Raw genomic sequence first — 16,224 nt, 5'->3', positions numbered from 1 at the left:
GGAGCCATCTCTGGACGCTGGTCAGTGGCTGGAGCCATCTCTGGACGCTGGTCAGTGGCTGGAGCCATCTCTGGATGCTGGTCCGTGGCTGGAGCCATCTCTGGACGCTGGTCCGTGGCTGGAGCCATCTCTGGATGCTGGTCCGTGGCTGGAGCCATCTCTGGATGCTGGTCAGTGGCTGGAGCCATCTCTGGATGCTGGTCCGTGGCTGGAGCCATCTCTGGACGCTGGTCCGTGGCTGGAGCCATCTCTGGATGCTGGTCCGTGGCTGGAGCCATCTCTGGACGCTGGTCCGTGGCTGGAGCCATCTCTGGATGCTGGTCAGTGGCTGGAGCCATCTCTGGATGCTGGTCCGTGACTGGAGCCATCTCTGGACGCTGGTCAGTGGCTGGAGCCATCTCTGGACGCTGGTCAGTGGCTGGAGCCATCTCTGGACGCTGGTCAGTGGCTGGAGCCATCTCTGGATGCTGGTCCGTGGCTGGAGCCATCTCTGGATGCTGGTCCGTGGCTGGAGCCATCTCTGGACGCTGGTCAGTGGCTGGAGCCATCTCTGGACGCTGGTTCGTGGCTGGAGCCATCCCTGGACGCTGGTCAGTGGCTGGAGCCATCTCTGGATGCTGGTCCGTGGCTGGAGCCATCTCTGGACGCTGGTCCGTGGCTGGAGCCATCTCTGGACGCTGGTTCGTGGCTGGAGCCATCTCTGGATGCTGGACAGAGAAAAGGGACATGGGCTCTGGGCGGAGACAGGAGACATCACTTGCCATCAAAACAATCTCGTCCTGTTTCACAGTTTTGATCTTGATAGAAATCTTCCACAATAATTTTCCCTGTATCTGTGCGGTAGATTTCAGGTTTTGTTTGAATTTTGCTTCTGCCTGCAGCACCTGCCGATGCAGCAGCAGCCATCTTGTTTAGATTTTGTAAATTTAATAGGATTAATCTTTAATTTATAAAGTCAAATATGCAATGTTGTTTTACATTTGATCAATTTCTGTACCTGAAAACTAATGTTAGACGTACCTGAAAAACCTAAAAAGCATTGTTTATTTTATTAGTGTCTTTGCTCAATAGTATTTATTTGTGCTGCTGCTTGTATTTAAATGATTTGTTCTTATTATTTTCTTTATCTTTATTTGACAGTAGTCCTTTTTTCCCTGAACATAGCAAATACTGAATCGTACCGAAATAAGTGAGGGGGTGCCACAAAATGTAGAACATTTTCAAAGGGTGCCATGACTGAAAAAAGGTTGGGAAACACTGCCATAGAGCCATAATAATATGATATTTGTCCATATATCTACACGGTAAATTAAGAAATGGGAAAGTAAAGTAATAAGTAGTGAAGTTACTTTTCAAATACAGTAACTAGTAAAGTAATCTCATTACAATTTACAGATGTAACTAGTAACTATTACTTTTTTGAGAAACTACCCCAACACTGATTATTTGTGCACAAATCTTTTCTCAGACCATGAGTTCTGCTATTATCATGCGTATATATCATATCTATAGCAATCATTGCTGTAGTTAAAACATTAAAATACACCATGCAAAAGTGTTCAAAAGCCTCGCATCCACTACAAATATTTCTATTTATTAGAATATAAAATGTTTTGTAACTTCTGGATAATGATTTCATTTAAGCGCTTTACTCCATAAATGAGAATGACATGTTTAAACTAAATGTGTATATCAGATGTAAAACAGAGTTTACTCATTCTTTTTATTCATTTAAACTGTTATTGTGAACATACACTGTGTTTATGATTAGAATTTAAAGTGGTTTTCCTTCATCTGCCGTCAGTCCCTAAAGTCTCCATCGGTGTCGCCAAACAGCTCTGTTTCAAAAAAGTCCGTACGCATGGTTTAGAGTTTGCGTACAAGTGCGCAGATTTTCCCGTCAAGTTTGTTATTATAAATCACAACTTATGCATATGAACTAGGGGTGTAACGGTACACAAAACTGACGGTTCGGTACAACCTCGGTTTTGAAGTCATGGTTCGGTACGGGTTCGGTACAACACTTTTAGAAAATTGCTTTTTATTTATTTTTATTAAACAGTGGTTTATTGAACAAATTGTGTCTGTCCTTAAATGAATCCAATTATAACTAAAAGTTTCTTTAAAAATTATGCTGTAAACTTTATAGGGAGCCCTTACTTACACATTACTAAAATATTAAAGGTTAACAACAGAGCCCAAACTATTAGCCTAAATTCAGTTACTATTTATTTTTTGATATAATAACACTCAAATAACACATCGTATGCAATTATGTAAACTTCACATATGGCAGTTTTTGCATTAACTTCTAAATCTAATTATAAAATTATGTTTTTATTCCAATTTATTGTAGAAATATAATCATTTATACACAGTGGATGTCATTTTCATGACAGATTTATTTAAACATGCATTAAATAACAAAGACAACAGGTTAAGTAGAATATAATGAATATAACGGCTAATATAGTGCATATATTTCATAAAATAATTAATTTCACTAGTGAACTAACAGCTGTGGACACTGAATGACTGCCTGATTTAAATGTAATGCTATGTGACATTGTTTACAAGCAGTTTTATTGACGTCTTTCCGCCGTTGAAACACTGATTGAGCGATTACATGACATATGATATGTTTCAGTGAGTGGTAATGTATACTCAACATACCTTCAGATGTTCATTCATGTTTATTCTTTGACTAGAAAGAGATGATCTGGTTCACTCGTGCAGCACTGCAGAGATCCGGATGTTGGGTCTGGAAACTCACCATTGGCAGGGCTCAATCTGAGGGGCGAGATAAACGGTTGTCTTTCAAATTCCCTCTGCACGCAATTGGATAGTGCCATGAGCGCCACAACCAACCAGAGCAAAGAAGAAGGTGAAGCCGAGCTAACGTTAGTTGAGAGACTTTCGCCGTATACGGTCGGCAAAACTTCGAACATATCTTCTTTTCTTAAGAATTCAGTGCCGTTCTTTGTTCTTTTCTCAAATAAAGCTTAACTCCAAGTCTTCCAGAGTCGCAGCCAAAGCCGATTCGAAAGACCGCTGTTCGCCAGCTTCTTTGTTTACAAGAAGAACACAGAACTTCCGCAACCCTGCCGTGACATGCTGTCATTATGTTAAGCCCGCCCACCGACTCTACACACGCTGTGATTGGCCTGACCAGAGTTTGGGTTTTCCAGCTCTCAGGTCTACCGAGAAATTTTCTGCCGCTAGGGTGCATCTAGATTTCTAGGCTACATGTAGGGCTTGTTACACTTGGCATTAACATGCGACCTGTATCCAGACGTTGCACACGTACACATTGACAAGACAAGTGTAAAAGCACTTCTAATCGGAATGTTATCCAATCAGCGTGTCCAGAGGTAGTCAAGGACGCATTGTGATCAGATCTCAGTGTAATGTAAACACAATCCAGCCATCGCAGCATTCACAGCTGCACGTAGCTTGGTGTGTATACGAGACAACGGAGGATGGAGTAGAACACATCTGAAATTTTGCTTTAGCACCCAAAAGTTGCACAGGATACACAATTTTCCCACCACATCTTTATGAGATTTGAAATGCGTAGCCCTACAACTGAAAACCAATTTAAAAAGAAACCCCAACACTTTAGGTCGACTTTGCACCCGAGCCACACAGAAACAGGGATCTGCTTATTTATCTAGATACAGAAGCCACTTTATGTTGATAAATCCTGATTGGGTGATAATCCAGTCTGCTTGATACACACAGCATACACACAGCCTATATGTATAGTAGCTATACTAACATATAAGAGTTTCAAAATGACTGTTTTGTGCAGTCCGCTCAGACCATTTCCTCTCCTCTGTATAGTGAAGAACTGAGAAAACAAGAGGAAGTTGATTATTTTAGAGTTCAGAGATGTGCAGAGAACAAACATTTTACAAGTGGATCCTCACCGTCATGCAGTCCATTTGGATTTTTCTTTTGCTCATAAGAGGCAAGTTTTCTGTCTTTCTGTTTTTAATTTATGTGTAGGTTCTTAAAAATATAAACATAAATGTTAGAGGCATGCAAACATAATCTCAGCATCATCCATTCGTAAGCTTTGACAAAAAGTAAAACAAGTTGCAATGCCTATATATTGTGTTTAGTCATGATTGTTGATCTTTTCTTCGCTCAGGTCCTGAATGCACAAAAGGACAGCCGAGCAGATGGTTAACGGTTCAGACTGGAGGATCTGTCATTATTCCATGTTATTATGAGAGGAAATACACAGAACACAAGAAATACTGGGGCTTTGATGCCTCGGCACAGTACAATTACTGCTCTATTCTGGCGTATGCTAATGAAACCAAAGGAAAAGTGTCAGTAATCGATCATCCAGATCAGAGTTTCTTTACTGTGACTATGAGAAACCTGCAGAAGGATGACACTGGATCTTACTGGTGTGCTGTTGAGATTGGAGGAATATTTCAAATGGATGAAACAGAGCAGCTTCATCTCACAGTTCAATCAGGTATGAGATGAGTTTCAAATAAACTTTCAATTTAAAATGAAAAATTCTCATAATTTCTATTAAATTGCAATCTCAGATGACTCATGTCTGTGTGTTCAGCTCCTGGTGTGTCTGTGGTGAGCAGCAGTGTATCTGGACATGAAGGTGGTAATGTCAGTGTCCAGTGTTTCTACAGTTCTGGATATCAGAAGAAACTCAAACAGTGGTGCAGATATAAAGATCAGAGCTGTTACACAGTGGGGAGGACTGACACATCCCATAATCCATCAGTCCAGATCAGTGATGATGGGAGAAGCTCCTTCACTGTGCTGATAACTGGACTGAGACTCAGTGATTCTGGATGGTACTGGTGCTCTGCTGGAGATCTACAGGTTCCTGTTCAACTCATGGTCACTGGTAAAACTCATTCACTAATCAAATCTACATGGGTTTTCCTGCTGGACAATTAAAATAAATGTGCATCTTTTTCTGTGTTCAGTTCCTGATGCCTCTCTTGAAGATCCACATGTTCCTGTTCTCACTGTCACTGAACCAAAGCCAGGTAATACAGACTCTTGTTGGTGGTTATGGCAAACTCGTAAATTATTTGAATCTTTCCCTCTTTGACAGCAGTTGTGACCACATAGGTATTTGAGAAAAACAGGTTAGCTAAGTAAAATATTAATCAGGATTAATATTTTCTGTCATGGGCTTGGTTAGATGTTAATAAATTGGTTACACTTTTAGACATTCTACTCTAACTTTGTAACTCTAACCATGTCAACTAGCAGTAAAGTTTGCAAGTACTTTATTTTCTCACTCTAACCCTAATCATAACCCTAACCTTACTAATACTCCAATGAGTGTTAGTTGACGTGTAGTTGCAAAGGTACTCATAATTAATAGAATCTGAAGTAGACTATCGAAATAAAGTATAACGAATTTATTTAAATGTATAATAGAGTTGAATTCATTGTCTTTATAAATATTTTGGCCCAATCCCAATTCTATTTTATACCCCTTCGCCACGTCATCATGCCGTCCCTAGCTCCTCCGTCAAAGGAGATGTGCCACATCACAAGAACATGACTGTAAATATGAAGACAAGATTGAATGTAACATAAAACATATAACTTTTGTGCTGTCTGTAACTTTTTTTGTGTTCAAGATTTACAAAAATGATATAATGAGAATGTATAACATGAATCCATTTTCCAAAGCGTGTTTTGTCTTACCCTGAATCATTATGGTAAACTTATAATAAGTGTTTATATTTGGATTATTTCAGACCGGTCTGGTAGGAACCGCTGCGGAGGAGCACAGTCTCTGCGTGACTCGCCATAGACATAAACAGAGAGAAGTAGCTCCGACTGCAATGTTGTTCCGCAAGACGCCTGCAGTTCTGTTTATTAACCGCTAGGGCGCAAAAAGTTACGGACGGCAGCTTTAACAAATTCAGTTTCATTCAAAGTGTAGGGGTAAGGGCTAGAAATGGGATTGAGCCTTTGTCTTTTTTTGCATGTGATGTATTTTCTTCAGTTTTTCAAAACCAGGAAATATAAGTGCATCAAATATATTTATAATATAAAAATTTGCTTTTAAAGGGGTGGTAAAACACATTCTTTTGAAGGCTTGATTGTGTTTGTGGGGTGCACTGTAAAATGTGTTCATGCTTCGTTTAAAAAAAAAATTGCATTATTTTTCATATATTTGACCTTTATTCTACACTGCTATATCCCTCCTTGTAAGACGGTTTGATGGTTTCCGGGTTCTATGAAGCCAGTCCCTCAAAAATACGCGATGGGCTCAGATTGGTTAGCTGGCCCAGTGTGTTGTGATTCGCTAACCGCCTAGTGCACGTTTATCGGAAACGCTACGCCCCTTACCTGGAGGCTGTGCTTTGGTCAGTTTTAGAAACAATGGCGTCAATAAAACCATACCAATCTGAGCCCGAATCAGACCCAGAACATTTTAGTGAAGATGATCGAGCAGAACCTGTTCAACCTGTTCAGTCCTCAAGAGTAAAGACTGCGGATCTATAGTGATCGCTACTGAATGGCACTTTTGTATTTTTAGAACGATTATAGCCAAATATCTGTCGCAAGAACTATTAACCCAAAACGAACACTATACACTGGCTTTACTAGTAAGTTAGCCAAATCACACACAGAACCATGTTTAGCATGCCTGTAGATAAATAATACATAAAAGCTCTAATCAAAGAATCATTTACACTAATGCCAAGTTCGCTGTTGAGATTTTAACGTTAGTGTTTTTAACGTTAGGTGTTCGTCGGATAACGTTAAGTATGAATGAGCATTTAACAGACTGGTTTGCAGAACAGCGTTGTCATCTGTTTACTTACTTGCTACAATGTACAATTAACCTATTACAGGAAAACACATCGATGAAAAATAAATCAGACTTACAGGTTGTGGCCCGTAAACAGCTTCTGTTTGTAAATCCATCTTTCAGGACAAGCCGTGGTGCAAATCCTGCATTGAACTCGCGAAGATTGTGGAAGTTTTCCTCCGCGAAATGTGCAGCGGGAGCCCAGCGCCCGTCGTGCATGATTCACACTGGCAGTGTTTGTCTCGCTGAACCGCTGCTCATGAATTGCAACGGACGAATATTGTCCATTATGTCACATTTTCCAGTCTTCTCCTCCGACCCTGTCCGTCTCGTGACTTATGATGGGCAGCATATATCTGCGACCTGTTCCCCTCTGTCTCAAACACACATGCATATAACATGCTGTATGTTAAACGCTCTGCAACGCACCCCCGTCCCTATGAAGGAAAGCAAGTACCCCAGACCTGCAATCCGGATGAAAATAACAGCGTTTCGTCGGCATTGCAGCAACACAACTCCAGCCTAACTATACCACAACAACAGCGATACAAAATGGCCTCACCCCCCCTTATTTAATATCCTCTGAGGAGGGGTTTATGTAAATATTGGGGCTGTTGATGTCACCAACCCTGGAGGAATGTCTGTAGTCGCCTGCTGGCCGTTTGCTGTAGTCCTTAGAAATGGATTTCTTTAAAAGCAAATATCTCCCTTTGCTTTAAACTTTGAACGTTGTAACTTTGCAGATGTTATTTATGCTCAAGCAGCAACATTACACACTAGCTAAAGTTAGAATAGTGAAATCGTTATTTACCACCCCTTTAACATTTTTTTTTCCCCCATTTCCGACAGCAACTGTGAGCACAGACGGCGGCACTGAGAAGAACATGTTAGTATTAACAGTGTCACGGTTACATTTTTGTTCAGCTCTCATATGTGCATCTTTGTGCTGTTGTCATATCTGTCTATTCTCTCTTTCAGACGCCATGTGATGGAGCGTTTCTGTCTGCCACAGAATTAGAGATCACAGGGCTTCTCCACATTAACCTGAAGGACTTTTGTGTCTAGACAAATAACAGATTCTGTGAAATTCATTAGATTTGCATTTGCTACTGTTAAGGTTAGCAGTTAGCAGAATTTTGTTTTGCGGTAGGAAGTTCTCATCGCAGTTTATTCTAGTCTGGAACCACCCATGCAGACAGGAAGTGACCGTCTGATTGACAAATAGTGACCAACCAGAGTTCAGTTTGTTTTCAAGTTCGGACAGCAGGCCAAATTAAACCTTAATAGCTTAAAGATGATATGGGCAAACAAACTCGTGAATTCAATACTGGCACGACAGACTCGCATCATAAAAACATAAAGGCACTGGTTATTTTACGAACCCAAGTGGAATATAGAGTTCTGCTTAGATGTCTAGTTTACTGACTCCAGCTAAACTCTGCACTGGTGTGGACTTCAGGTGAACTAATTAAAAAAAAAATCTGTGGCTTTATTCTCTGAAGTTGAGTAAAGCCAGCTTTACACAATTTCTGCCTGTGCTTCCCCTTTTGTGTGCAGTCTGAGACTTACACTATCCACCTCATTTTGCAATGCGGAATAAACTGTTCTGTGAATGTGCGAGACTTCTGATCATGGGCGTCGGAACCATTCTATGTGGGTGGGACAAGACCCACCCACTTTTTACGATCTCTAACATTCAGCACATGTCTGTTTACCTACCCCTAATCGATAAAGACTTATTATTAAACACATATTAGACGCTTTATTTCCACTTTTCTAATATTTTCTTAATTTGTATTGAAAATAAATGCCTTTCCGATTTGATATGTGATGGGAAAACGGAGAAGATTGATTTCGGCGACAGCCGGACTCGAACCGCGGGTCGATTTGTGTCAAAACTAGATGCCGTGCGTCTTACCCCTACACTACTGTCACTTTCAATGATATGGCGATTTACGTAAATTTGTCTTTCCGATCTATACGTTTACCAAGTAAAGCGGTATATTTGTTCTTAATGTAATTGGCATCTACTCCAGTAAAAAATTTCTGAGGACCCACCCACATTTTTTTTGCTTCCGACGCCCATGCTTCTGATTCATTAGCCGCTATAACTAAATAACTATATGAGAATGACAAAGTGTAGTAAACAGTAAAACTCTTTGTACTGTAAATCAGTATGTTTATGATTATGATAAGAAAGTGATAAACAATAACAGTTATTAAAAGGTTAGTTCACCCAAAAATGAAAATAATGTCATTTATTACTCACCCTCATGGCGTTCCACATCCGTAAGTCCTCCGTTCATCTTCGGAACACAAATTAAAGGGTTAGTTCACCCAAAAATGAAAATTAGCCCATAATTTACTCACCCTCAAGTCATCCTAGGTGTATATGACATTCTTCTTTCAGGTGAATAAAATCGGAGTTATATTACAAAAGTCCAGGCTAATCCAAGCATTAGAATTGAATTTATAGTTGATCTGTTTTTGAAGTCCATAAAAAGTGCATCTGGCCATCAAATAACTGCTCCACGCGGCTCTGGGGTGTTAATAAAGGCCTTCTGAAGCGAATCGATGCGTTTGTGTAAGAAAAATATCCATATTTAAAACTTTATCAAGTACATTTTCGGCTGACCGCCTTCTGTTGGAGTGTTGAATGTTGAAAGTGAAACTTAAGATGCGTACGTGACGTCATGACGAGCCTACCTGGACGTGTTAGTCTTTCGATCGGCAGAGGCACTTTCAACAATTTTTCCATTAATTGAACAGGGAAGGCGGTCGACCGAAAGTTTACTTTATACATTTTTAAATATATATTTTTTTCTCACACAAACGCATCGATTCGCTTGACTTGAGGGTGAGTAAATTATGGGCTAATTTTAATTTTTGGGTGAACTATCCCTTTAAGATATTTTTGTTGAAATCCGATGGCTCAGTGAGGCCTGCATAGAGAGCAAAGCAATTTATACTATCAAGATCCATTAATGAACTAAAAACATATTTAAATAAGTCCATGTACAGTGGTTCAGTATTAATATTATAAAGCGACGAGAATATTTTTGGTGCGCCAAAAAAAAAGAAATAACGACTTATATAGTGATAACCGATTTCAAAACACTGCTTCATGAAGCTTCGGAGCGTATCGAATCAGTGAGTCGATTCAGTGGTTCGGAGCGCCAAAGTCACGTGATTTCAGCAGTTTTGCGGTTTGACACGCGATCCGAACCACTGAATCTAAGACTGTTATTAAAGGCAATATATGTACGATTTTTTGGATTCAAATATCTAAAAAAATCTAGAACAGTGTTATATATTTTGTTGACTTGTGTACTTGCATTATCCCAAATGTTTCCAAGAATGTTTAAATCCAGAGAAATTGTCAATTTTAACCAGGACACGGACCATGTCCATATGTGACCTATATCAATTAAATCATACCCATGTTACCTTCGATTTCCGGTTTTATTTTGTAGAAACCATGGAAACACCAAAGATGCTTTAATATATTGTGTTTTATTAGACAGGTGAGCAAATGTTTGGAGACATTCATCAAGAGAAATCGAATTGTTGTATAGCTCAACACGTTTAGTCTCATTGTTTAAATCTGGTTTTCTTGATTTACTACGAGTACCATGTTTTACTATTGATCCAGCTCACTGCAGTGTGAACAAGTGTCTCATATCAGCCGCAGAGAGTAGCATTATAACATAATTTTCAGCACACTCAAATGTATGTAATGATAAAACAGCGCTGCGTTACCCCACATACACATGAGCGGAAGAAGCGGAAGCTTCATCTTCGGCAGAATCAAATCTCTGTGAAATCAATCTACGCCTTTGTTTTGAATAAGCGACCTCTAGTGGTGAAAAATTACATATTGTGGCTTTAAGGCTTAATATTAAAAACAGCATTACCAACTGAATATATAAATATATATTAAATATATATTAGTGCTGTCAAAATTGGCATGTTTTTTTCAGTTTAACACGTTAAATATTTAACGCAGTTTTTTCTGTCATCCTTCGCCTAGCATTCAATTATATGATCACGCTCTTATTCATGCAAATGCTTTTAAATCAGTTTTTAAATCAAATTCATTAGTATTAGTATCAGTGATACTGGCCTTGATTCATAAAAACATGGCATTACAACAAATATTTAAAATATACTCTTTAAGTTGTTTCTACATTAATTTGGAGAGTAACTGAAATTATTACAATATAAAATTTTTTTTTTTTTTTACTTAATCGATAGACAGCACTTTAAAGTATATGTGTTATGTAAAGGTTATGTCTATGTTTGGATAAAACATTCTCATAATGTTTATAGAATGTTCTTATAACATTATTTGATATGCATTCTTTTGATATTGAGAAAATGTCTTCATGATGTTGTTTTTGAACGTTCTCATAACATTGAGAGAAAACGTTTTGAGCACATTTCCAGAACATCCTAATGATGTTATTTGTACTTGATGAATGTTTTCATAATGCTGCCAGAAAAAGTCCTTAGAACAACATTCAATGTCCTTATAATGTTATTGATATTTGATGAATCTTAATGTTAATGTTCTTGTAATTACTACAAATAAAATTTCAATTGCAATATTATGTTGTAAGTAAAAATAAGGTTATAGGAGAATGTAACATTATTGTAACTTTTTAAATAATGTTCCAATCACGACAGAATGATTTTTAGAAACATCGTAAATCAATTCTCCTAATAAATTTCAATGTCAATTACATCTGTCTCTGTTTTATCTTATTGTCCTTTAATAGTCATTAGTTCCTGTTGTGTTTGGTTAATCAATCATAATGTGTACACCCAGCTAAACTGGGTTGTGTATAGCACCATAAAATTGAATACGCACAGACATAAACAAAACTGTCGAAAAAGTATTTTTTTAAGTCAGTTATAATGTTCAGTTCATTACAATTAGTTAATGCATTACACAAGTGTGAAAAACTTAAAATGACCAAACTTATTAATGTAGGTTTATTTACATATATAAACATTCATTTGTTTGTAGTTCTTTTTGTTATTTTTATAATACATTGAAATGAACATCAATTTAAATGTTGTAATAGTGCTGTTCATTCTTAGAAACCTGAAGAATTAACTAATATTCACAAATTGAAACTTTAATGTTTTTGATAACTGATACTGAACATACATCAAACAAAGGAAAAAATATTGTTTGCACTTTATTTTATGATAAAGATCTGTTCACCCCTAACCCATGTGGCGCAATATATGTAAGAGCATTTTCTCCTCCCTCTATGATAATATGAGAGCAGAAAGCAGAAGATGAGCAGTTGTGCTGCAGTGAAAACCTCAGGAAACATCAGCCAGAGCAAACACAATGACCACATACGCAAAGACAACAATATTCTACCTTTCAATCGGGTTTTGGCTCATTTCAGGTGAGAGTATTAAATGTAGTTCTGTGTTTGTTTAGTGATTTATTTATCGGATTGTCCTGGACGTAATAAAGGTTTGTGTGTTTGTTTAGGTGTTGAATACTACACTCGTGGGTCAAATCATGTTTTAACTATTAAGCCTGGAGGATCTGTCACCATCCCATGTCATTATGATGAGAAAAACCCACCGCAGAAGAAATACTGGTACTCAGAAATTGATAAATTTCGTAATTACACAAACACAATAGAGGAGAATCTGTCAGTAATTGATCATCCTGATCAGAGTCTCTTTACTGTGACTATGAGAAACCTGCAGAATGAACACAATGGACTTTATTATTGTTCTGTGGGCACTGAAGTACAGTCGGCTGTCACTTATAAGCTTTATCTCAAGGTTCAGTCTGGTATGAGGATTTGTAATTATTTTTCACATTTTTTTCTTCACACACGTGTATGTTATAATCTCAAATTACTCTGTGTGTTCAGCTCCTGATGTGTCTGTGGTGAGCAGCAGTGTATCTGGACATGAAGGTGGTAATGTCAGTGTCCAGTGTTTCTACAGTTCTGGATATCAGAAGAAACTCAAACAGTGGTGCAGATATAAAGATCAGAGCTGTTACACAGTGACTGACACATCCCAGAATTCATCAGTCCAGATCAGTGATGATGGGAGAAGCTCCTTCACTGTGCTGATGACTGGACTGAGACTCAGTGATTCTGGATGGTACTGGTGCTCTGCTGGAGAGGCACTGAACCCTGTTCATCTCACTGTAACTGAGGCGGAAGGTAAAACCTATTTAAAACTGTATTTAAAAACTTAATAAAAAGGCAGAACTCAGTCCATAATCAAGTTTTTGCTGTTATTTTGACAGTAAGTGTGACCACAGACACCGGCAATGAGAAGGAAAGGTATTAACAAATTCTCATTATTGTGATTCATTATTTAGAAAACTCTTTAATGTTATAAAGCTTCTTCTTGTCTTTCTTCTAACAAAATATTTTCTGGAATGTGAGGTCTTGAGGTCATGTGTCATACATAATGTGACAGAGAAACATGTTCAGTTGTAATATTTGATAGTGTATTGTCTTTTATCTTTCAGATTGCGTTTCTGTCTGTCACAGAACTAGTTTTCTCCACATTGACCAGGATGATCAGATGATTAGAAAAGAGTTTGCTTTACACTCAAGTCAGCAGACTAGACTTAAAGGATCAGTTTTCATAATGAAAATTTCCTGATATTCATCCAAGATGCTAATGTCTTTTTTCCCTCAGTCGAAAATAATTTTTTTTCTTCACATAATGGTTTTCAATTGCAACCAAAATGTTGAAGGTCCAAATCAATGCAGTTTCAAAGGAAGAGCTTCAGAGGCTCTGCACGATCCCAGACGAGGAATTGGCCCTTATCAAGCGAAACGATCTTTCATTTTGAAAATAAATAAAAAAAAATATACTTTTTTACCCCAATTGCTCATCTTGCGCTGCTCTGTGGCCGCCAGTGTTTGCGTAATCATGTCGAAAACGTCACACTAGACGTCTGCAGAAGTACCGCCCCGTGTTTACAAAGTGCACATGCTAAGACTAATACAAACGCCCTTTATCAAAAAAAATGGTAAAACAACGATGTTGGACGATTTTGAGGTTGAAGATGGAGTGTTTTTTGGTAAAGGGTGTTTATTAGTCCTCGCTCGCTCGCTTGAGGCGGTACTTCTGCCTTTGTCTAGTGTGACGTTCTCGACATGATTGCGCAATCACTGACACGCCACAGAGCAGCACAACATGAGCAATTTAGGTTAAAAAGTATATTCGTTTTTATTTATTTTTTAAAATGACCGATGGTTTGGCTAGATAAGACCCTATCTCTTGTCTGGGATCGTGCAGAGCCTCTGAAGCCCTTCCTTTGAAACTGCATTGATTTGGACCTTCAACATTTTGGTTGCAATTGAAAACCATTATGTGAAGAAAAATCCTGGAATGTTTTCCTCAAAAAAACGTAATTTCTTTTCGACTGAAGAAAGAAAGACATGAACATCTTGGATGAGATGGGGGCGAGTAAAATATCAGGAAATTTTCATTTTGACTAATCCTTTAAGTCTTTCCCTGACATTGACGTTTCACTCTTATATGGTAAGGGGACGCTATTACGCATCTTCTGAAGGAGTATAGACCATAGATATACATAATAAAGGCTAGATGTCTCGTCCGCGCTGCTGGCCAATGGAGGTCGACGTCCGCACCTGGCGGCCATCTTGTCACAGTCAGCTCGCTCACTCGTAACATTGTGTTTTAATGATGCATGTACTTTTTAAATAACCATAACTTGCAAAATTTTCTACCAATTTTCAAACTGTTTGGTTTGTTATAAACGTCAGAGATGTAGTTATGACACTGCATACTTATGAATAATTATTCATAATTTGTTCAAGCATCCAGAATTATAGCCATGTTAAAGGTCCCATGGCATGAAATTTTCATTTTATGAGGTTTTTCAACATTAATATGAGTTCCCCTAGCCTGAATATTGTCCCCAAGTGGATAGAAATGTTGATCGGTGTAAAACCTAGTTCTGGCTGTCTTTCTCTGCCTTTGAGAAAATGACAGCCCAGACGAGCCAATCCTGAAGTCTCCTGGTTTGACGTCCCCGACCCCCAGTACTGCATCTGGCCCACAGCGGAGGCACCAAACGCGGCGTGAGATTAAGCAGAAGGGGGGTAAGCGTGAGCATATCCGGGCTAGCCAGCCTAGCCCCACAATAAACTGGATTACATTCGATTACTGCTGTTGTGTCTTTGTTGGCGCTGTGTACTCAACGCTCACTGACGCTTTTATTTTATTTAAAAAATAATGCTATTATCAACACTTACTTTTAACTCGTTCATCTCGACAGCTGTAATGGTACTTTGCATGTGTTACAAAGTTGGTAATAATGATGAAGACGGACTCGGTGTGACTGGGACTCGTGTTTATTCAGAACTCTCAGATACAAACACAATAAACTCGCGCTGACTGACAGCGCTCTCATAACTCAGTAGTTACTATAAATAACTTTGTTAGCAATCGCTGAGCTCCATCTCTGGTACATTAGTGATGTCCGGTTCGCGAACGATCTTTCTTTTGAACCAGTTCTTTTTAGTGAACCGAATCAGTTCACCAAATCGGACTGAATCGTTCTAAACGGTTCGCGTCTCCAGTCAGCGCTGATCCATAATTTACAAAAGTTACTAACTTTCTGACATGAGTGACAGTCCCTCCGACTAGAAATAAACTAATAACCTGAAGTATATGCTGTAACTACAACAGTTCAGACATGCTGAGAACTGATGTGAAGTGAACTCCGGTCCATCCGTCTCTCTGGCAGCAGCTCGTGCCTGCTCCTGCCTCGTAGACCTCGTTAAACCACGCCCCCTCCGCTCATTTAAAATGCAAAGATGTCAGCCAATCACAACAGCGGGCGTTTTTACTGAAGTCTCACAGCAGACACGCCTCTTGAAGCAGGGCATTCAGCCACAGGGCAAACAGCAGTATAGAAAAAATGCCTTTTATTTCTAAATTATGACATTTTATGATGTAAAAGTCATACTAACAATATAAGTACACCTCAGGAAACATTATAAAATAATAGAAAAATGCCATGCCATGGGACCTTTAATAACGTTTGTAAGAAACCAAACCATTTGTAAATCCATTAAGATTTCAGCGAGATAAGAGTATTTGTGTTCGTGCAGATCACTCACCACATCAGGTACCACAGAGCCCGCTAGAAAGCTTGCCTGTGACAAGATGGCCGCCGGTGATGACGTTAGAGACTCCGCCGTAAGACATCTAGCCTTTATTATGTATATATCTATGGTATAGACTACTTGCACAATTACTTCCGCGTTCGACTGATTCCACCTCGGGAGTTTCTGGTAACAGCGTATAGCGTTCCTACATAGCCATCAATTGATCATTCATGAACAATGAATCATGTCCTCTACCTTAACATG

At 38.8% G+C, this 16,224-nt stretch overlaps 2 protein-coding genes across 2 annotated transcripts; both read left to right on the top strand.

Moving 5' to 3' along the window:
• Window positions 1-3,275: 3,275 nt before the first annotated feature.
• On the top strand, window positions 3,276-7,809 carry LOC307128579 (polymeric immunoglobulin receptor-like; the record flags this gene model as incomplete). Its single annotated transcript, XM_079820490.1, has 5 exons — window positions 3,276-3,303; window positions 4,154-4,489; window positions 4,589-4,885; window positions 4,968-5,030; window positions 7,799-7,809. 5 exons carry the CDS (start codon window positions 3,276-3,278, stop codon window positions 7,807-7,809), a joined length of 735 nt encoding a protein of 244 aa, XP_079676616.1.
• A 4,373-nt stretch (window positions 7,810-12,182) lies between these two features.
• On the top strand, window positions 12,183-13,156 carry LOC307128578 (polymeric immunoglobulin receptor-like; the record flags this gene model as incomplete). The annotated part of the gene is made up of 4 exons (XM_079820489.1): window positions 12,183-12,243; window positions 12,333-12,644; window positions 12,727-13,026; window positions 13,113-13,156. 4 exons carry the CDS (start codon window positions 12,183-12,185, stop codon window positions 13,154-13,156), a joined length of 717 nt encoding a protein of 238 aa, XP_079676615.1.
• Window positions 13,157-16,224: the final 3,068 nt, after the last annotated feature.

Source organism: Gobio gobio (assembly GCF_949357685.1).
Source record: "Gobio gobio genome assembly, chromosome: 6".
Classification (NCBI taxonomy): Eukaryota; Metazoa; Chordata; class Actinopteri; order Cypriniformes; family Gobionidae; genus Gobio; species Gobio gobio.
The sequence above is the reverse complement of the archived record's forward strand: the minus strand, read 5'-3'. Positions and strand labels throughout refer to the sequence as shown.